This window comes from Sorex araneus, chromosome 5 (genome assembly GCF_027595985.1).
Source record: "Sorex araneus isolate mSorAra2 chromosome 5, mSorAra2.pri, whole genome shotgun sequence".
Taxonomy (NCBI): domain Eukaryota; kingdom Metazoa; phylum Chordata; class Mammalia; order Eulipotyphla; family Soricidae; genus Sorex; species Sorex araneus.
In genome coordinates this window covers 100,687,926-100,710,691 of record NC_073306.1, presented here as the reverse complement: position 1 = coordinate 100,710,691, position 22,766 = coordinate 100,687,926, and the positions used below count along the sequence as shown (strand labels likewise).

Below are 22,766 nucleotides of genomic sequence, written 5' to 3'. Positions count from 1 at the left end.
CCACCCTCCCCAATCCCATCTCCCCCCCACCCCACCCTGCCACTGTGGCAGGGCATTCCCTTCTGTTCTCTCTCTCTAATTAGCTGTTGTGGTTTGCAATAAAGGTGTTGAGTGGCCGCTGTGCTCAGTCTCTAGCCCTCATTCAGCCCGCAACTCCCTTCCCCCACATGGCCTTCAACTACAATGTAGTTGGTGATCGCTTCTCTGAGTTGCCCTTTCCCCGGAACGAGGCCTCACTATAGTTTTTACACTACTTTATCTATACTATAAATTGCTTTCTCCTTCTCAAAATAATTTTCTTTATCTTCTTCATAGTTGTTAGAATTGATGCCTCTATGTATGCTCCTTTGCCTCTATATGCCCCTTTGCATATACATACTCTTGGAAACTAAATGTTACACATTCTTTTGTTGTTGTTTGCTTTTTATTTGTAACCACATCCTGTGTTGCTCAGGGATTACTCCTGTCTCTGATCCCAGGGATGCACTTTCCTGGTGGGGCTCAGGCGACCGTATTGGTTGCTGGGGACTGAACCTGGGTCGACTGCATGCAAAGCAAGAGCTATACATTTTGTACAATTTTTCCAGCCCCTAGTTACACATTTTTAATGGTGATTACAAATTCTTAGACATGAATACATAACCGTCAAGGAGAAGACTTTGGGAATAAAATTGTAGTGATCATTAGAAGAAACTTACTCGATTTCTTTTAGGGAAGAGGGGGAAGCTAGAAGAAATAACCGAACGACAAAACTTACTACTAATCCAAGGTATCGAGGAAGTGTGTTTGTATACATATGTTTTCTGATTTTTTCTTTTTAAACTAAGAAAAAATGTAAGCATGGGATGAGGCTCTGTGACAGAACACATACCTAGAGTGTGTGAGTCCCTGAGTTCAATAAGGAACCACAGAAGGAAGGAGGAAGATGCATGTCTGCAGATGCATTGGATTTTGCTAGTCTTCATAATCATCAGGTAAAGAGCTTAGGGATGATTTTCTTAAGACTATGTTTCCATATTTTCAATGGAGGGATAAATAATGGCACCTACTGGAATAGGGTGGGGGGCAAATTTTCTTAATTTCCTTTCACCTGTGTTTCCTCATCTTTAAAATGGAGTTAATAATAGCACCTGTTGGAGTAGGGTGATTGTGATGAATAAACAAGTTAACACATGTGGAAGATAAAACCAGATAGGAAGAACCTAGCACAGAATGAGGTCTTAATAAATACGAGGTATTATGTGTTGAGACCTGTTTTGTGGCCTAGTTTAATATCAATTTTGGTAAATGGTATGCTTGAATAGTATTTATTCTATAATTGTTTGGTAGAGAGTTCTTTCTTTATAACATATACTACTACTAGGTATATCAAATAAGTTTGATAAAATTTGTCTTCAAATATTTCATTAAATTAAAAATGTGTTTATTATCTCAGCAGAGATACGGTCTCAAGATGCTTGTGGATTCAATTGTATAATAATTTTTAAAGAGTAAATATTTAATTAAAGGTATATTACAAAGTGCATAAATATAAAATTTTAATATTTTCCTTAATATATCTCTTATATATTAGTGTTTTTTATTTCTTTGAAAAGTTTGTTTTAATATGAATTTTTTAGTTTTCTATTTATATATATGCATAATTTATTCTTTTAATTCTTTTACTTCAAAAAGAATTTAAACATTAGTTTCAATGTCTTAGTACCTTTTAAGAGATATCTGACTTACCCCCTTTTGTTTTTTCAAGTTATCTTTTTTCCTAGTGATCTTTTTTTATAGGTAGTTTTAATTATAGTTATTATGCTTCCTTACATATTTGCATTAATTGCATAATCATGCATGTGTGTGATTTCAATTTATTCTCTGGCTCCCTTTTCTCCTTTTATTATTTTTTTAAAGCCTCCTAGTGAGCAAGTATTTGCTGTTCTCTTTTGTTCTTTTTAACTGATCAGGAAATTAAAAATACCTTTCCTGGGACCAAAAAACTATTTAGAAAAGATATTTGCATTCTAATATTCATTGCAGCACTATTCACAATAGCCTAAATCTGGAAACAATCTAAGTGTCCAAGAATGGATGACTGGATAAAGCTATGGTACATATATGCAATAGAATACTACTTAGCTTGGATCTGGAGAGTATCCTGTTGAGTGAAGTTGGTCAGAAGAAGAGGGACAGAGATAGAATGACCTCTCTCCACTGCAGGACATAAGAAACATTTCAAGGAAATCACAAAACCCCAAAGACAACAGAAACTGAGAACTGATCTGAGGAAGCTTACCACGACAGGGGCATGAGAAGGCAGTGGGTGCGGGACCACTGGGTCGATGATGGAGGGAAGCTGACATTCTGTTCATGCTACCGGTAACAGTAGTAAACTACAATGGTGCCTAAAGTAAATAAAATGTCAAAATAATTTGAATAAAATAATTAAAAATATTAAAAATTGAAAAAATATGGACTGGAGCAATAGCACAGCGGGTAGGGCATTTGCCTTGCACACAGTCAATCTAGGTTCGATTCCTCCGCCCCTCTCGGAGACCCCGGCAAGCTACCGAGAGTATCTCGCACGGCAGAGCCTGACGAGCTACCTGTGGCATATTCGATATGCCAAAACAGATGCCTGCTTGAGCAAATCGATGAGCAACGGGATGACAGTAATATAGTAATATAGTGATATAGTGATTATATTTTTCTTTTTGTAGTACCAGAGATCAAACCCAAGCACTCACTCACTCATGCATAGGAGACATGTGTTTTACCTTGGGTCATACCTCCAGTTTTATTTGAAGATATTAATATTCATTACACAGCAACTTAAGTCAATCATAGTTTTTACTGTTTTTGTTTAACATAAAGTCACAGAGTAATTTATCTCCAAATCTCTTCTACCACAGTTATTTTCTAAAAAATATTTTAGTTCTTCCTAAAATAATTATTTAATGTTGATTTTTAGCTCCTACTATTCATAATTATCATTATTTTATGTTTGATATAGCCAGTATTTATTAAAATGTATATTTACCTCCTTCTAAGAGAGCCTGGCAAGCTACTGAGAGTATCCTGCCCTCACAGCAGAGCGGGGCAAGCTACCTGTGGCGTATTCGATATGCCAAAAAACAGTAACAACAAGTCTCACAAAGGAGACGTTACTGGTGCCCGCTCGAGCAAATCAATGAACAATGGCATGACAGTGCTACAGTGCATTCATAATTGTATTCTTTTTTTTTATTTTAAAAAGTTTTATTTTAGAGAAATAAATACATTCCTGACCAACAATAAAAGCAATGACAATAAATTTCTTAGGTAAGAAATTGATACCTCTTAATTGTATTCTTCCAGAAGAATATCTAGAAATTCATTTGGCTCAACTCATTTTAACCAGTTCAATTCATTCTAACCAGGGTTGCACTGTGGCACATGCAAAGGCAAGTGCTTTTGTGCTTTTACCTCCTGTGCTACCTCTGCAGTCTCGACTTCCCCTTTTATGTTTCAGGCATTTTATTAATGCATAATATAAAAGCACAGGGCTGGAGAAATAGTATAGTGGGGAGGATGCTTGCCTTGCCCACAACCACCTTAGTTCAATTCCTAGCCACACATGTGATCCCCAGAGCATAGCCAGGGATGATCTCAAACCATAGAGCCAGGACCGAGTCCTGAGCACCAAAAACTGAAAAGAAAAAAAGGAAAAGAAGAAAGCGTGTAGATCATGTAGTTCAGTATCTTTTCACAAGTTAATAGATCCAGGTAACAAAGTTCCAGATAAGGGAACAAACATAATTAGAAATCTCGTGGTGTCTTTACCAAATACTCTCTGCCCAAGAACAATTATCATTCTAAGTTCTAACATTATAGATTAATTGTATTTATTTTGAATTTTATACAAATTATGTATGTGATCATATATACAATATGGCTGCAGCCCCAAAACAAAACAAACAGAAAGTCAGACATAAAAGAGTATATTTAATGAATGGCAAATGCCTATCCACTCCAGTATCTTAGACTGCTGTCTTTAGAAATGGCTTTGATTCTAAAGGGACATAAATGATAACCTTTCAGCATCTTTTATTTTTTTATTAGTGAATCACCATGAGTTACAGTTGTAGACTTACAAACTTTTGTGCTTGTGTTTCAGTAAACATGATCGAGTAACTATCTTTCCAGTGGTTATTAATTGGTGCCTATTCTCCATCACCAATGATCCCAGTATCCCTCCCACCACCCCCACCCCATCCCCCACAACCCTGCCTCTGTGGCAGGGCATTATTGCAAACTGTAATGCCCAAAAGGAAGGAGGAAGGAGGGAGGAACAAAGAGAGAGAGGAAGAGAGAGAGAGAGAGAAGAAAAGTGACTGCTATAGAGGCACCCTGGGGGGTGGGGGGGTTATAGGAGGGAAATTGGGAACTAGGGACACTGATTCTGGGAAATGTACATCGGTGGAGGGATGCGTGTTGGAAAACGGTTTGTTTGATTAAAATCTAATCATGAAGAGATTTGTAAGGGTCTATCTCACAATGATTTAATTAGAAAATCTATTAAAATAAAAAACTTAAAAACAAAAGAAATGGCTTTGATTTCTTTGTTTTCATGTGACCCAGTAATGGGTGAACACAAGCAGAGCAAGATAAGATATAGAATTAATTTGGTTGCTCTTGCCTGGGTGGGGTGCTATTTTATGCAAATAAGTATAAAATATTTTGCTAATAAGTATAAAATGTTTTTTTTTTCTTTTTGGGTCACACCCAGCAATGCTCAGGGGTCATTCCTAGCTCTGCACTCAGGGACCACCCCTGGCGGTGCTCAGGGGACCATATGGGATGCTGGGAATCGAACCCCCGTCAGCCGCTTGCAAAGCAAACGTCCTACCTGCTGTGCAACCGCTCCAGCCCCGTATAAAATGTGTTTTAAAAAGGCTTATTGAAGAAATGGGATGATGGAAAACAGCAATAGTAGAAAGTGTGGATGTGGTGGTTTTGGGCTCAAGATTTTCTGTTGACATTGGCAACGTGAAACGAGAGAAATTCTCAAGATAGTTCAGTGGTAATCAATATATTGCCAGAAGAGACACTCCAAAATAGACCTGCTTTTGCCCTGCAAAATAATTGTTCTATTCCATGAGGGGTTCTCAAACACAACTCAGTATTGAGCTTATATCTGGACACATTGTTGGCATGTAGGGATACTACTGATAAGCATCCTAAATGCAGAGTGTCTTTCTGTCCCACAGCAAAGAATTAGCTAGCCCCACCTGTCATAGTGCCAGGTTTGAGAAAGCTTGTATTGACAAAGTCAAAGGACTAGTTATATAGTGCCAGGTTTGATAAAGCTTATATTGACAAAGCCAAAAGACTAGTTATATCCTTTAAATCATTAAACAAATAAATATACATCATTAAATAAATAAAACTAAAACAAATAAGGCTAAATAAATTAAAAGTAAATTAAATATTAAACCTATGGGGGCCAGGAGATAGCTCAAAGAACTGAGCACATTCTTTGAACGGTGAAGGCCCCGGTTTGATTCCTGTCATTGCCTGATCCTCTGAGCACTACTGGGGTATTCGCCTCTGAGCACCAAGCTGGGAATGGCCAGTCAGTACCACTGGGTGAGACTACCTCCTTCTCACCTCCCAAGAAAAGTTAACAAATATCTTTTAAGCAGTAACGGCATAGATTGGTTCTCTTATCTATGATTTATCTAAATCTGGAAACTCTATAAGAACCAGTTTTATTTAGCTTATTACCTTCTCAAAATTGCAATGGTATGTCCTTCAACTACAAATCCACTGAGATGTAAGAAAAGCACTCATATCTAACATTAATGTCACTAGATATGTATCCAACATTTCATTTGCAGCCATTACAAGTTGAACAACATTTCGCTATGATTTCTGCCATTATTTTTATTTTACTATTGAAAGTGTCAAGGGTATAGAGTAAAATTGGCTGCACAAATGGTATTAGACAAATAAATATTTTTATGTTGTGCTTTGCAATTAGATTATAAGGCATTTTTTTTCCTTTGGCTGTTATATTTTTTGCAGTTTGAATTTAGGGCAAAGGTAAATTTTATTATTTCTCTGATGGAAGTGATTATCTAAATTTGTCTCTTATTCCTCCAGGCAACACATACTACCATTTATCCTTCTGATTCATTTCCTCCAGAAAGCTGAGGAGTTTTATAATGATATTATTGGTTTTGTAACTAGTATTTCCATTGTAATGCTATTACTGAACCAATGTTGTGATAAATGGCCTGTTTATAAGAGGAATCACTTTTACAAGAAGTAGAAAATTAGACACGCTTCTGCTTTGCAATAACAATGAAAACCACAGTGAAAAAAATATTCCCGTTTATTCCCATCTGTATCAGCAGAAAACCACTTGGAGGATGGTTTTCTCCCAAAGTCTTCTCTACACGTTTATTACCTAGAAGTACCATGCCAAAATGCAGTTTTTTTCCTTTCAAATCGTATCCATGCCTAATATGCTCTTGACTTGGCCGTAACGTGGGCCCTTTAAGAACGCCGGGCTCTGTAAGCCCCGCCCCTCTGCCGACTTGAAGCTGTGAGTCCGCCTTTTTGAGGCAGTTAGCGGAGTGATAAAGCCTAGGAAGCGCCAACTTGCCCTCTCCCCTGCACGGAAGGAATGTTTCTGTTGCAATAAGCTCTGCAAGTGGAAGCTTTAAGATTCTATGGGATGGGAACAATAGAAACTTGTGAAGTATGGAAGCCAGACTCGCTCTTGAGATTCCATGATAGTGTTGAATAAAGTGGAAAGAATGCTGTTAAATCTGGGTTTTCCCCCTGGGCTGCTGCTCCCTGCTTGTTTTACTCTTCGATTTCACCCAGCACGTCAGCTTTCCAGAAGCTGTTTCCAACTTAACAGGCCGCCTGTCCCATTCACCAGGTCTTCCAAAGGAAAAGTCGGGGAGAAAAATTATTTTCCATTGAAAGTGATTTCCATTGAAAAACTAATCGAGATGATTTCTAACAGATCTATTTCCATTGGCTACACGTTTCTTGAAGAATAAAGCAAAAATCCTCGGCCACAGGAACAGTGACTAACTTCAGAAGTCTCGAAGCATTAAACAAGTAACTAGGAGAAATTGAGAGTTTAATTGCACTTGGCATTTCTGAGCTGTCTGCTGGAAGCAGCCATCTTGGTAAAAGATGATGTCATTTGGAACACTTGGAGTTTTCCACTAGCCACTGGATAACAGTTTAATCATTAGATCCAATTCAGGTTTAAAGATAGGAGTGGGGATAAAGCCTCATGAAAATCACCTCTTCATCCTTTCTCAAATAGTATACACCTTTCCAAAAGTTCAAAGCAGTAGAAAAAGAAAAGCCCAACACTTTTGGGTTCTATTTTCTGTGTCCACGTGTTTGTTCTTCCATTGAATAAGCTTGGATAATAAAAAAAAAAACGAGTCTGGTCAGTTTCACTTTCCAATTTTTATACTTAGTGAAAGCTGTTTTGTGTCAACAGTGTAAAGTGTTTAGTATCACCTCACCTGCTGGGCCAATTTCCTGCAGGTGTTTTTTTTTTTTAGGGGATGGGGGAGAATAAAAGGTTTTATTTTGAATTTCTTATGCTGCCAAAGGAGAACATTAGAGTAGTGAATGTTTTATTTTTGACCTACTAAATTTTCTAGGAGTGGCAAGATGACAGTAAAGAGCGATGATTTTTTTTATTCCCAAATAACCATCGCTACTTGTAGAACATTAATTAACTATCTTGCAGTTAACTTTGGGAAATCGGCACTTAAAGAGATGTTTCAGTCCACTAAAAGTGTTTATCATTTTTTTTTTCCGTTCTTGGATTAGATAAATGTTAGCCTCTTAATTCCATTGCGTGAGATGGCCTGGCGCTGCTTGCAAGATAGAAGAAAGCCTGCACCTTGTTTAAACAACTGAGCTCGGTGTGGCTTCCGAGATTAGGAGCAGCAGTTAGTCTCTGCTGCTAAATTCTTCCCGAAGGATGTAAACCTGTGGCTGCCGTGCGTTTCACCCTCATCCCGCTCCGGGCACGCGAACTTTCTGTTCTCGGAGCGCTCCTCCGAGCTTCCCAGCAAAGTCTGGTGCTCAGGGAAAAGATAAAACGGCCGAGGGCTGCGCGTACGTTGCAAGCAGACAGAGGGAGACACGAGCACGCCCAGTCGGCGGAAGACGGGGCCGCGGCGCGGCCGGGTCTGCACGGCCCGAGCCCCGCTGACCTTTCCACGTGTCCCCGGCACCTGCGAGGCTGCGGGCGGGCGGGGGCGGGGCGGGGGGCTGTCGAGTTTCCTTTTCCCGGGAGCGGGTGCGGGCCCGGAAGAGGCTGGCCGGCCGGGGACTTAAGGCCGGGGGGCCCGGAGGCCCTCGGGGGCGGAACACGTGCGGCGGCCGGCCGGCGGGCGGGTCGGGGCGGGCGCCGGGAGGCGGGTGGCGGCGGCGGCGGCGGCGGCGGGCGGCTCCCGCGGCTCGCGGCCGGCGGTGCAGGGCGGCCTAGCGAGCGCGCCAGGCCCGGCTGGAGCGAGCCCCAGTGCAATACTGCCCGAGCCCGGGCGGGGTCTCTGTTCTCTGGCAGGGAGGTCCCTTGGCAGCGGGAAGCTCCCTCTCTTTCTCTCGCCGCCGCTCCGCGTCTGCGCCCTGGTGCCAGGCGCCCAGCTCGGCGCTCCCCGGTGCTCGCCCGGCGCCCACTCATTCGCAGCCCAGCCTGCGCCGCCGCCTCCCTTGTCGTCGTCGTCGTCCTCCTCCTCCGCTTCCCCGCCAGCCCGCCGCGGCCATGGCGGACAGCGCCAGCGAGAGCGACACGGACGGGGCGGGGGGCCACAGCAGCTCGGCCGCCATGCAGTCGTCCTGCTCGTCGACCTCGGGCGGCGGCGGCGGCGGCGGCGGCGGGGGCGGCGGCGGCGGCGGCGGTGGGAAGTCGGGGGGCATTGTCATCTCGCCGTTCCGCCTGGAGGAGCTCACCAACCGCCTGGCCTCGCTGCAGCAGGAGAACAAGGTGCTGAAGATCGAGCTGGAGACCTACAAACTCAAGTGCAAGGCGCTGCAGGAGGAGAACCGCGACCTGCGCAAAGCCAGCGTGACCATCGTGAGTGCTCCCCCGGGGGGCGCGCCGCAGCGGCGACCTCCGCCCGCTTCGGGGAGAGGGGCTGCACCCCGACTCGGCTCTTCCAGTCTCTTGGGAGGCGGAGGGGGGCGAACCTCGGGCAGCACACCCCCTGCCGCGATCTGCCCGACCCCGGCGGGTGGGGGAGAGGGAGGTGCCCCTTCGGGGCCATGCGGGACTGCCCTCCCCGGGGGTCCAGGCCCCCTGCACGGTGCTGGAGAAGGCTGCCGGGACAACCACCCACGTTCCCCTTTTCGATTCTGGGGTGGAGGCCCCTCCCGGGCAGAGCTGGAGCCTGGCAGCGTGACTGGAGTGTGTGTGGGGGGGCGGGGTGGGACTTTTCACAGTCCTGGCATGCCCGAGGGGTTCTTTCAGAATCTGGTGGAGCCAGAGGTTGGGGGAGAGGGAGGGAACCGGGGCCTTTTCCGGGGGCCTGGCCGGGGGCGCCGGGGTGAGCAGCTGGCTGGTCACTTCGCTTAGCATCAGGACGGCGCTACTGCGAGCTCGCCCGGGGAGAGGAGGCGGGAGCAAGTGGCCGGGAATCTGGGAAGTGGAGTTTTCTGGCCAGGATCGCCAGGGAAGGGCGGGGACCCGGAGCTGATGTGCCCACCTCGGTTCGAAGTCCTTTCCGTGGCGGAGTTGGGGGGCGGGGGGGGGCGCGGTAGACAGAACTGGAGAACGCAGCATCTTTGAGTGACCTGGAGCCGAGTACAGGGTTTGAAGCGTCGTTAGGCTGAAATCAGGGGCAGAAGAGCGATCTTCTACCCCGCTAAGATGTACTGAGTGTGTTTGCTCCACTGGTGGAGTATTTAGGGGATATTTTGCTTCTGAGTTCAGAGCCTAGCGGTGGTTGTGATGGAGGGGGCGGGGGTGGGGTGGGGGAGGCTGGCGCTTCTGTCCTCGCTTCCCGGTCTGGAAGCTTCCCCCCCGCCAGGAGGTTGCCATTAGGTGTGTAAATCTCCCAGAGAGCATAGCAGGCGGCTAGAAAGGCCACTCATATAGCTATGATGAGGTGAAACCTCACTGGGAAAAGTACACTCTGTGCTCTCACCTACAGCCCTGCCAGATGCCAGCTTGCCACATCATTAACATGCAGAATCCCTATACAGACAACCCTATTCATAGGAAAACAGTTGCCAGCCAGGAAGAGGGAAGAAAATGTCAAGGAATCAAAGGGATGATTTGCCATAGCTGCAGCGTAATAGCTCATTGACCTGTACATTCAGAATTCAGATGGGGAGGCGGGGTAGGGTGGGACGACGCATGCATTTGGGGATGGCTCAAAAATCACACCCTGAAAATGAAATGGGTCAAATCTAAGGTGCTCCTGTGCCAGTGAGTGAGTCTGGGAGTGCTCTGCCGGTGCTAGCTCATACATGGGAACTGGATTGCAATTCAATTTTGTTTAGAAAGCAGGTTTCCTTCCACCAAAGTTTCAGTGTGATTGGCAGCCTTTAAATGGAAATTGACTGTGCTCAAGTCCCGGTGAATGGAATTTGAGCAATATCTATGTCTCCCCTGAAGGTAACGTTCAAGTGCCCTTTTCCTGGGAAGGGGGAGAGGAATTTGCAGAGGCAGCCACTTCCACACCTCCTTGGTAGCTTTCTTGGCCCAGAGAGATGTCTCTGTGGGGTGGGGGGTTTGAGAACAGGGAAAGTTGGTAGAAGCAGTTTATTTAAGGGTAGCAAATGAGAGGGTTAGTCTTCTGGAAAATGTGAAAAGACAGAAAGAGGTGAAATTTACATGAAACAGTACCTCTAGCTTCTTGCATACAGGGAGCAATTCAGGCTGTTTTTGTTGGTTTGGGAGGGAGGAGTGAGGTAGAGATACTATGAAAGGGTTATCTGTTTCACACATGGACCCTGTTATAAGGAGGTCTGTAAATTGCACACAAACACAGTTGGCTTTGCAGGGACAACGTTCATTCCTGCAGTATAAGATCAGAGGCCTCGTGAACACTCAGCTTGGGGAGAGAGTGTGCGGTGGGTGGCTTTCTGCACTTCCCCGCCACGAAAACTGATCTCCCACCAAATATACCTTGTGAAATGTTTTCTGATCTTACAGAATAGAGTTCTGGAATGACCGTAGATGACAACCTGGGAGTATCATAAGGCTCTCAGTTCTTCCTTAATGTCTGTATTAATATAGTTAGGGAGAAAAAGTGCTTGTGGTTTCCTAGCTTCCCTGGTACTGGCCGGTGTTGTGAGGAAGGGGTCAGGTGTGCAGAGAGTTCCAGTTTTGAAAGTCTTTGGATAACTGACCTGAACACAGGCTGTGTTGGCAATTGTGACCTCTCAGGTTTATAATTTGGGAGAAATGTGTGTGACTCCGTAAAGTGGATCTGTGGAGGGAAAAAGTTCATTAAAACAATGTCATCATAGTTTGCTTCAAGGTTAAGCTGGGCCACCTGTAACAATTCACAGGCACTTACTACTTTGTTAGTAGCTGTCTAGGAGGTTTGTGAAAGTCTTAATAGTGAAAGCTTTGCTAGACTTGTCACTTCTAATTTTTAAATTTAAAAAAATTGATTTTTGGGGCACACCCACTGGTGCTCAGGGCTTGCATCTGGTGCTGCACTCAGGGATCTCTTCTGGTGCTTGGAGGCCCAGGTGGGATACAGGGATCGAACCTGGCTCAGCCTCGTAGAAGGCAAGCGCTTTACCCACTGTACTATCTCACTGACCCCTCACTATTTCATTTTGAAGGGAGGATGGTACCATCCGTCGTCCTGTTACATGCCTTCCTGTTATTAGTACCATTTACTATAATAATAGCTTTCATGTTCTTGGACACCAAAGGTAATTATGGATATTCTGTCTTTTCCCTGAACATGTGTAGGATGGTACATTGTTAATCATATCCTGGAAAAGAGGCAGATTTTTCTGATTTTTAAACTAACTTAATTTTTTTCCTGAGCAGTTCTAGGTGAAAAACAAAATTGATCATAAGGTGCAGAAATTTCCCATCTACTTCCTGACCTTTTTCCTTTCTCTTATCAACATCTTTCACTGGAGGTACATCGAGAGCTGTCATCTATGAACCAGCTGATACTTCTTGATCATCCAAGGTTCATAGTTTACATTAATGTTCTGTTTTGGTGTTGTATGTTTTATGGATTTTGATAAAAGCTTGATAAGAAACATGTATGAGAGAATAAATCCAGAAATCTGAAAACCCTCTGTTCCTTGTTTTTTAATCCCTTCTAGTTTTTCACCATTGTTCTTTTTACTATTCCCATGGTTATCTTTTCCAGAACATACTATAGTTGGATACATAAAGTACTGCAGTCTTTTCAGATGGACTTAGTTCTGAGTAGTAAGCATTTAAGTGGCCTCCATGTCTTTTTTTTTTTTTTATGGCTTGATAGCTCATGTCTTTTTAACGTTGAATAATATTCTATTGTTTGGATGAACCATAATGAATTTTTGTTACAGAAGGTCTTGGTTGCTTTCCAGTTTTTGCAGTTATGAATAAAGCTATAATAAACATTTGTGCAGGTTTTTTTTTTTTTTTTTTTTTGGTGTGTGTGTGGACAGATGATTTCAACACATTTGGGTTACTACCAAAGAGTGAATGTGCTAGATTATATGGTAAGAGTATTTTTAGTTTTGCTAAGAAAGTTCTCAACTGTCTTTCAAATTGGCTGCACCATAATTTTGCATTCTCACCAGCAATGGGTAAATGATTCTGTTTGCTTCATATCCAGAAGTTGATGATTGTTGTCACTGTTATAGATTTTGGCCATTCTAATAGCCTCTGTCACTTATTTTTTAAAATTCCTTCTTTCCTTTAAAGTCAAAACTGAAAGATTGGTTTGGAACTTCTGTTGGCATTAGTTCTTTTGGGGTATGTGAATGCTCCCAGATCAAACCGAGTGTCATGTATTGAAAACATTATCTTTTATAACTCAGCTACATTCCATCCCCTACATTTATCTCTTTTGGATATTCAATCCATTGCTTTTTCTTACCAGGCTACCCGCTTACTAAGGGACAAGTTTGATGGTTTATGTTAATCAATATCTTAATATTGATAATTAAGTTAACCAATATGTTAAGTATGATAGAGCTAAGCATCATCTGTGAGGAAGAACCAGTTGTACAAGGTCTTTCGTCCATGTTCACAGCTGCCTGGTCCTCAATGAGTTATTGCTTGCTCCTAGTCTATTTTGTTTGGGACTTAGAGATGCAGTGGAATCTTCAGTGATCATTTGTCATCTCCATAGATAATAATTTTTTGCCAGAGTGGAGGGAATAAATGAAAACTAAATGCTCAGTCCATTTTTTTGAGTAGCTTGAACTATTTTATTTTAGATCGTTAGATCGAGCCTAACATCTGCCTGACTTGTACAGTGGGTGAAGATCTGATTGAAGAGCACTGGTTTAAGGGAGGTGAAAGTTGTCAAAGGCGGTGGTCTCTGAGGAGGTGAGTGCCAGCATTGGTTGATAGTATGTCAGTAGTTTAGAAGTTCTCAGCTTGTGTATGTTGGTGGTATAGAGTTCCTTTTTAGGGGTGTGGGGGACACAACCAGCTCTTAGGGCTTACTCCTGGGTCTGCACTAAGGAATCACTCTTGGTAGTGGTCAGGGGATCTTGGGGTACCAGGAATTGGATCAGGGATGGCAGTGTGCAAGGCAAACACCATACTTGCTCTACTGTCACTTCTGCCTCATGCCTTTCAAAGTTCTGAGCTAGTTAGAATCTGACTCACACTGGGTGTGGCTAATTCACTGATACATGTAAATCTCAGTGAGCTCAGACCCTTCACTAAATGTTTGATTGAAAACTTCAGGTCCGTAATAAATAACTTGTATTTAAGTGTCTTTGAATTATAAGATTAGTCTTCCACTATAGAAACTTATGGGAATGTAGAAATGCAAAAGCACTTTAAAATTGTGCAAAAACCCATGTTAGTATGGCATGATGAGAAAACCTGGCTATTTTAAACATCAGCAGTGTAATGGTTTTGTGCACCAATAAAAGCTACCATCTAGTAATGTTGTGGATTTTGGATTATTTACTCTGGAAGCCTAATATCCAATTTTCCATTTTTAAGAGTTCATTCTGGCAGTCTCTCTGAAGTTATCAGACCAGCATTGCCGTGCCCTGTGAAGAGATGTGCTGTCTCCGCCACTCTTGCCCCCGCCATTTAAAATGAATTAGATTTTAACAGAAACATTAAACTCTAGACACAGCTTTGAGAAAGTATGGCCTCACAGGTCTTGGCGCACAGATCTATGAGGCTGTTCTTAGGTTCTGGTGAGACGGCTCAGTCAGTGGCTTGATCATGCTTTGCTTACAGGAGGCCAGGATTCCATCGCCTGTACTGAGCCCTCAGCCAGAAGAGGCTTCCAAACACTGCAGGGTGTCACCCCCAAACAAACATCCAAAAGTCTGTTCTTGGATTTCTTTAAAGTTCTTTTTTCACATTGTGTTTTTCTTCTGTGTTTCTTATATTTGCTATGGATTTGATTATAGAAACAACATCTTAGAAGAGATTGTATCTGTCTCTCGTAGTTGTTCTCCTTACCTTGCTGGGCCTGGGGAATTGTTCAGAGAATCACCAGCAACTGGTTTGCAGTTTCTCTTGTTCAAGGCTGGAGAGACCAGTCTCGAGCAGAAAGATGAAGTAGCCACTGCTTGCTTAGACCCTGCAGTGGCTTCCCATTGCCCTTGGGATCAAGGTAAACTTTCTGGCCATTTCCAGGCACTGTGATCCATCCCTTACTTGTTCCTTGCCACACCCCTCACATTCTTTAAACTGCTGAATTACTTGCCTGGTCCTGGAATTTTTGTCATTTCCTTGGGCTATGTGCCCTGCTTTTACTCTTCCATTCTTCTTCCCCATTATTCTCAGTCCAAGTAGTCTGCGTTTTTTCGTTCGTTTTTTTTTTTTTTTTTTTTTAGCTCAGGGCTTCCTTCTGGCTCTGCTGCACTCAGGGCTCACTTCTGCCACGGCTCTGAGGACCTTCCTCGGGGCTGGGAATCAAACCCATGCCATCCGCATGCAAGGCAAGTGCCTTTCCACTGTGCTATTGGGCTGGCCCTGAATTGGTGTTAATTTGCAGTCTTGCTGCCTCCACCACCACTCCTGGTGTGCACTGGTCTGGACCGTCTTAGCTAGGCACTTCCCCAGTTCCACAGGTCTCTAAAGGTCTCTCATTATCTTGCATACAAGCACTGCAAGTATGGGGACTGAGTTCATTTTGTTTGTTCAAATTCCTCAATGCCTGGCATTTGATAGACATTCGAATAATAGTTGGGTTGACTCCAGGTATTTTTTTGGGGTTGATGAAGCATCTTTGTGTTTTTTGTTTTGTTTTGACTGGGGTCAGGATTCCAATGCTCTCTGCTCTATCTTGTGGAGTTCCCAGAATGGTACTGTCATTAGTGTTCTAAACACCGTCTTCACCAGAATTGGTTAAACAGACTGGATGGATGGATACACTGTATACTTTTGGGGACCACTGCATTGGGTCTTGGGGGGGGGGTAATGATGTAGGCTAACTTGTAGCGGTGTACCTAGACTCTGAGGATACATTTCACTTCTGCAAGGGGACAAAGTGTCTTCTGGTTCACTTTTCCAAAGGTTTGTCAACAAAGCCAGAGGAAAAAAACTCCTTTGGATGTCCTCAAGATTCTTTGCCTCACTTTCCATGATGGTGACATCATTGCAGACATTTTTTTTTTCCTGTGACTTTCTTTAATGTTGTAATGCTCTGTTGCTGCCTTCAGAAGCAACTGTGGATCATCTATGGGGGCTGCATCAGTGCCAGTAGAGTTCTGATGGGGGAAGCATCTATGTATAGGATGAGGGAGATGCTGAATCTCTGTAGGTGTCCATGTGTGACTTGAAGAGTGGAATTTGGGCTCTGACCTGATGTAGTGTTACACATGCAAGGTAGAGTCTTACTGCTGTACTCACTCTCTAAAGCCATGATGGGCTTTAGAAAAACAAACTCTGGCATGAGGGGAGTTAAGTGGTTACATTCTAGTTTCCTCTTATTTCTCCTCCAGAGGTAGTGTTGTTTTTTGTTTTTAATCATAATGAAGTTACTTTTTAGATAGATTGAATTGTTATTATGGCAAAGCAACCATTCACAAGTGTTTGTTCTTATTTGGTGTTGGTTGAAATTTTCTTGACAGGAAAACTAATGCTCTGGAAAATTATTTATGGTTATTAGGATATTGGATCGGTGTTAATTTACGGATGCTTTGTTTTCCCAAGACTGTCAGTTTTCATATATCTTAGGATTGTCAAGCCCACAACTATAAATTTATCCTAGTACTCATATCAGTAAATTGCAAATGGTACTTTGTGTAGGTGTTTTTCTTTTAGAGAGAAGGATGCTAAAAGACGAGTTAATAGTTTGTTATTTAGAATTAACTTGCCTCCTTATTATTGGTTGCTAGATGTGATGCATGTAGTGAGATTTGGTGATTAAAATTCATAGTATTCACTCGAGTAATGCATGGAAATTTTTCTGTGACCAGCCCCTACCTCCACTTCCCCACCCCTGGTATTTGCCGCTGTGGTAGGGCACAAAATGGTATATGATTAATACAGACAGAAATAAGCAGGATTCAACCTACAAGTACTAAAGAATGGCTTATCGGGTGCCAGAGGAATGTGAGAGCTCGTCCAGACACCCACCAGAGATTGTATTTGACTTTCATTCAGTTTGGTCCTGGCTGAGTGTCTTAGCAGAGACAATGTGGTCCTTCCCTCTCCATCACTTCGTTTTTTTGTTTTGTTTTCTTCCATTTTAATTGAGGCATTGATGTACAGTACAGTTCGAAATAGTTTCAGGCACGCAGTGTTCCAGCTCTGCACCCACCACCTGAGTGTCAGTGTCCCTCCCCCAATTTTTCGGGCCGGTTCTCAAGATTCTTTCCATCACTTTCCACCCAGAGGACTGGGAAGTGGAGGAGTAGCTGTAGGAGTGAAAAGTTGAAAGGAAGTTAGAGTGGGCTCCTGTCTGTGTTCTTACCTTCTGAAACGGAAATTCTTCTATCTCTGAATGTCTTTAAAGGAAACAATCTGTCATGTTCAGGAACAGTTGAATTTGCTTTGACTTCTTTTTCTTGACTATTTTTTGGCCATAGTGGGCTGTATTTAGGATTTATTCCCGACTCTGCTCACTGGGGACCATATGGACTGCAGGGAATGGAATCCAGATTGGCCACATGCAGGGCAAATGTACCTAGCAGGTACTAGAGATAGTACCTGCTGTACTATCTCTAGTCCTGTTTAGCTTATTCTGACGCTGGGAGTTGCCAGTTGGCTCATTTAAGTTGAGATGACAATCAAAGGAGGCTTTTTGTTTGTAATTTTCTTTTTAATGTGGTGACGATTGAAAAGAACTGTCATTGGTGGCTTAATTTCATAATTTGTATATTGTTGGTAGGTCAAAATTAGATTGTTTTTCCTCTGAGCATTCTCCTGCACTCTGGGGCCCACTCACCTTCCTTTCCTGGAATATTGTTGGGTGCACTGAATTCCTTAAGTTATTATTCTGAAACTATGTGTAAACAAAGGGCTTGTTTATTAGAATAGAAATACTATTTTATGGGCAGTTTTAAGCTCCTCCCCCCCCCTTTTTTTTTTTAAGAAAGCAGTGTTGATTGATGGGATAATCTTCTCAGCATCTGTTCCAGATCAAACCAGCCCCCATGGGTGCCAGGTGTGTGTCCAGAGTGAGCTGGTTAATCCCCTTCAGGGTATCTCGGGGCAGATCAAACGAGGCCATTTGGACTGAAGAGCAGAATTAGGGTAGTTAGCCAGACATTGGTCCTAATTCAGAAAAGTTTGCCATACAAGGAAAGAGGACTGTGGAAGAATGAAAACAACATTGTGTACAGGGAGCTAGAGAATGTTTTTTGAAATCTAGTACTGCTGTAAAAATAGGGCCCTACAAGTTGCTGCCACAATTTCAGTTTTTTGTATGCTGTCAGTGTTTGTGTGTGTGCGCGCGCACGTGTGTTTGTGTGTGTAAGTGCATTTGTGTGTGTGTGTGTGTGTGATTGTTTTTGGTTTTTGGGCCACACCTGATTAGTCCTGGCTAAGGGACCATATATGGTTCAGGGGATCAAACCCAGGATGCATGCAAGGAAAGCACCTTGACCCATGTATTTCTTTTGGGCCCCTTGAGATTGAATTAGAAGGACTAAAATAAAAGAATTATATTCAGTTTTCAATTCATGAAATTATTTTCAAGTTAGTGAGTCTTTTTTTTTTATAAACAAACTTAATCTCCCAACTTAGATAATAACTTAGATATTTTCTTTTTTAAACTAGAAATGCTTTATTTAAAAAACATTTGCTGAGAGTCAAAACATTGTGTCTCTGCTCATTCAGTAATCCTGATTATAAAAACACCAACATTTTAGGGGAAATCAACTAAATTTTAACATCTGTCAACTAGAAACTAGACTTTTAAGCACACGGCCTTAAAGTATAGGTTTGGACTTCTTTGGGTCCAGCCATATATCTACATGCTAAGGTGTCTTCTCTTCTGGACAATATATGCACTGCTTCACATGTTGAACCTTGACTACATGTGACTGTTGAGAAATATCTTAGATATCTAGAGACCAGTGTCTTATAGGATATTAAAAAATGGTGGTTAAATAGACAAAATATGAAATATTTAGACACTTTAAATGGAATATTTCAGTGGTATTAGGTATATTTACAATGTTTTATAGCTATCATCATTATCCACTTAAAGTGTATTTAAAAATTTTTTTATTAAACCATCCCTAACAAAACCCTGTTAGAGACACTCCCTAGACTTCATGCCCTGGTAACCTTTATTCCTAGTGACTGTGCTTTTTTGTTGCTGCTGTTGTTTTAGAGTCAGGAATGTAGCTCAGTGATAAGAGCACATACTTTGCATGTAACTGGCCCTGAGTTCGATCTTCCTGCACCAGTTTTTAGAAGATTTTTTTTTTAAACTAAGGAAAACACTTATTTTTTTAAAATAATTTTTAAATTTTATAAAGTAGTTCACAATATTTGGTTACATTTAATGTTTGAACATCAATCCCACTACTCGTACACCTTCCCACCACCATAATTTGGATGTTTCCATCCTGAACATCGACCCAACTCCCAAATAGGAACCAAAATAATTTGTTTTGTATTGTTTGTTATGAAAAACCGCGGAAAATGCTTCAAAAAAGTTTCCTTAAAGTTTGTGAAGATTGTTGCATTTCACCCAGAGCCATTAAGCTCTTCTATAAGAGATCAGTAACATGTTAAAGGTTGAGCCTTATGTGCTTTTATATATATATGTATGTCAAAAAAAATTTCCCTCTAAGATTGGTTGCCTCCTACTTTAAACCCCATCAAATGTGGTGTGGTACTACTCTTGGAGTATGTGTGGTGTGAGGTATGAGATGTCATGCAGCCTCAAATACAGCCGCGCGGTCCAGGAATAGGTCTACTTGTGGGTGAGACTCGGCCTGAGCGTGTGGGGGCCGGCCATGGGTGTGGCACCGGTTGAGTTCTTGGTTTTCAGCTGCTGGGGCTGGGTCCCTGGGGCAGGGGGGGGCTTACCTGCCCCCCTCTGGGGTACCCCAATTGAAACAGCCTGGCATAGGGTCCGGTGGCATGGCTATGGTGTGTGTCATGTTGTGCTCCCTTCCAGGAGAGGACACGTGATTCTAAGATGTTTTATTTCTTGGGGTTAGAGTGATTGTCTAGAAGGCAGGGCATTTGCCTTGCATGTAGCCAACCTGGTTTTGATTCCCCCCCAGGGCACTGCCAAAAAGTAATTCCTGAGCACTCCCCGGTGTAGCTCAAAAACCAAAAGAAAAGTTCTCTGTTGAATACTGTGGAGGGTCATACGTGGTGGTGCTGCTATGCGTACTGTGCCAGTGACCAGACCCAGGTTCTTGCACATGTGTGTGCTCCATCACTTTAACCACAATCCTGGCCTGTACAAATCTTTTTCTTCTTCTCCTTGTCCTTCTAAGAAAAGCTTGCTCTATAAAAGTTACTATTTTGTTTTAATTGTCCCGGATATTGATGTTTTGAATTTGGTCCTGAAGCATTTTAATTAAAGCACTTGTTGATATCTTCCTTCAGCTTCAATTTTTTTTGCCTTTTAGCTATTCTGCATTTAGTTCATCACTGTTTTTTCAGAGATTTATACTCAGACTTCTGCCTTGCTCTGACCCTGGCACCCATTTGTCCTAATTTGTATTTAGAAGAAGGATCAGTGTGTTCATTTGGAGGAAGTAGCCCATAGCGAGGGCTTGTTTCTCTGGAGAAAGCATTTTGCTTTAACACCTCCTGGTTGCCTTTGTCCTTTTAATAAAAATGAACAAAAGTTTTAAGCGTTTAATTTTCCTAACAACATTTTGAGTAAACTATAAGAAAGTTTAAAGAGAAAAAACTTGAAGTTGATAGCATTTGTTACTAGCCTTGCTTCCCTTCCAAATTATTTTAGTTGCTGTGATAGCTAATGTTTATCTGGTAATGGCATAAGTACTGCTGGGAGAGCTTTGAAGATCTCCTCTTTATCCCCCATCACCTTTCTGCAAACTAGCAAACACAGGCCCAGAGCTGTTCTCACTCGCCTGCGATCTCAGGGGTTTCTGTGAGGACCCCGGTTAGAGTTCGCACAAGGACCTGCAGCGTGTGCAGAGTGAAGTTTATTTTGGCATGGTTTTCTCTTTCTCTGGTGCATAGTTTCCTCTTCATTATTTCTGAAAGATTCTGTTCCTTCAGAATAGTCAGGGCTACTCCGTTACCACCAATTCCCAAGATGCCAAACCTAAGGGAGTGTTTCCAGGGCAGCAAACTCCCTGCCTGGGAAAAGAAACAGGTGAGCCGGCACGTCTCTGGGTGGGGACCTGTGTGACTCTTCTTGCTGGTTCCGTCTCCCGCCATCATGGGTCATCCTCCTGCACTTTAGCTCACACCATAGCCCCGGTTATCGTCATTCGCTTCGTTCTTATGCTGTAGCTCTCCTGAAGAGTAGTCTGACTGCCACAGTAGTAGTGGATAATTGTCAACGAATTTTGATCTACTGGGTGCTAGGCGGTTGCTATTAGTATACCTGGAACGAGCTGTTGCAATGAGTTATTGAGGTGTGGGGAGCATAATTTAGGAAGGCAGCTTACAGGAGGTGATTTTTATTTTTTTTAATTTTTATATTGTGGTTGGTGAGGATGAAAGGGAATTGAACCAGGGCCTCCCCGTTGGTTCGGTTGAGGTATGAGCCCTGTCACTGAGTCGTACCTGAGGCTGGCAGGAGATTTTGAAGCTAAGACCTAAAAAGGATCAGTTTCAGTTAGCCTCGAGAAAGTGTTTCCTATTTGCCCCCATTTCAGGAAGAAAGTTATCTAACACCCTGTGGAAATCCACCTTCTTTAACTGAACACACAGAGCCAGTGCCCCTCACTCTGAGCTGTAGCCGAACTCCCCGGCTGCATACACCCAGGGCAGGCAAGTGTTCCACCCCCATTCCTGCTGACCCCGAATGTGGAAAAGAAACACAACAGGAGAGACCGGGTCCCCCATGGGCAAGTCTGGTGGGCTCTGTTGTCACAAGAGGGGAGCGATGGGGAGGGTCCTGTGCTGGGTTGCTCCTCTCTGGCTGCTCCATGCACTCAGGAAGCTGTCATTTGTCATCTAGAAGATGCTCTGTTTTGGGGGTGGGGAGATACCCGGGACATTGGTGGTAGAAAATGTGCTCTGGTGGAGGGATGGGTGTTCGATCATTGTATGACTGATACTCAAACATGGAAGCTTTGTAACTATCTCAAGGTGATTCAATAAAAAAGAAAATTATAGATAAATAATACAAAAAAGATGATCTATCTTTTGGGGCCAGAGCTGTCATTCAGGGTTTATTTCATTTGCTTGCATGTGGCTGATCGAGTTTCCATTCCTGGCACTACAGATGTTCCTTAAATACTGCCAGGAGTGATCCCTGAGTACAGTAGGGTGTGGTCCAAACCATGCCTATACCCCTAAAAGATGACTGTTTTTTTTTGGAGGGGGAGGGGTTGGTGAGAATATTGCTGGGATCAAACCCAGGCCTCATTCAATGAAGCATGCATTGACCCTATCTTTGGTAGTCCATGATAATAATCATGTGTTATAGTCCCATTGTCTGTCAACTACTTTGTGCTTAGAGACTTCTTTCTTTCTCCAACAATCATTTGCTATCTCCATGTTGCAGATGACGGGGCATAGGGTGTTTCATTACGACCACATTAAGTGGCCGAACAGGAACGGGAATGCCGGCAGTCTTGCCTGGTCACTGGCCCCTAGAGGCTCTGCACTTTTTGAGGCTCATTTGCAACGTCCCATAGCCTACAACAGTCACTGCTCTAAATGTGTGTAGATCATGTTGTGGAGAGTGTGTGGGCTTACTTCTTCTAAGCTCTAATGGTGCAGAACATACAGCAAAGTACACAAGTTTGGGATGCACATTTATTGAAAAGTGCTCAGTGAGTTTGCAAGTGAATTCACCTTTGTATTCCCCATTCAGTTTGAGCCAAAGCTTCTATAAGTCTTATTACCATCATTATGCCCCAGGGGTTATCACTAATTTTTTTTGCTTATCGTGAATGGTTTGGAGTTGTCCATGTACTGTGTGGTGCAGGGGATGGACCCTCCGGTATAGTGCTCCGGCATGCATGGC

General features: G+C 43.0%; 1 protein-coding gene across 1 annotated transcript in view; it reads left to right on the top strand.

Annotated features, from left to right (window-relative positions):
* Window positions 1-8,429: 8,429 nt before the first annotated feature.
* CCDC6 (coiled-coil domain containing 6) overlaps window positions 8,430-22,766 on the top strand; it is a 133,704-nt gene continuing 119,367 nt past the window's right edge. The window contains exon 1 of the mRNA XM_012934496.2: window positions 8,430-9,088. Within this exon, the coding sequence (XP_012789950.2) occupies window positions 8,777-9,088 (312 nt within the window). The 5' untranslated portion in view covers window positions 8,430-8,776. The remainder of the gene's footprint in view (window positions 9,089-22,766) is intronic.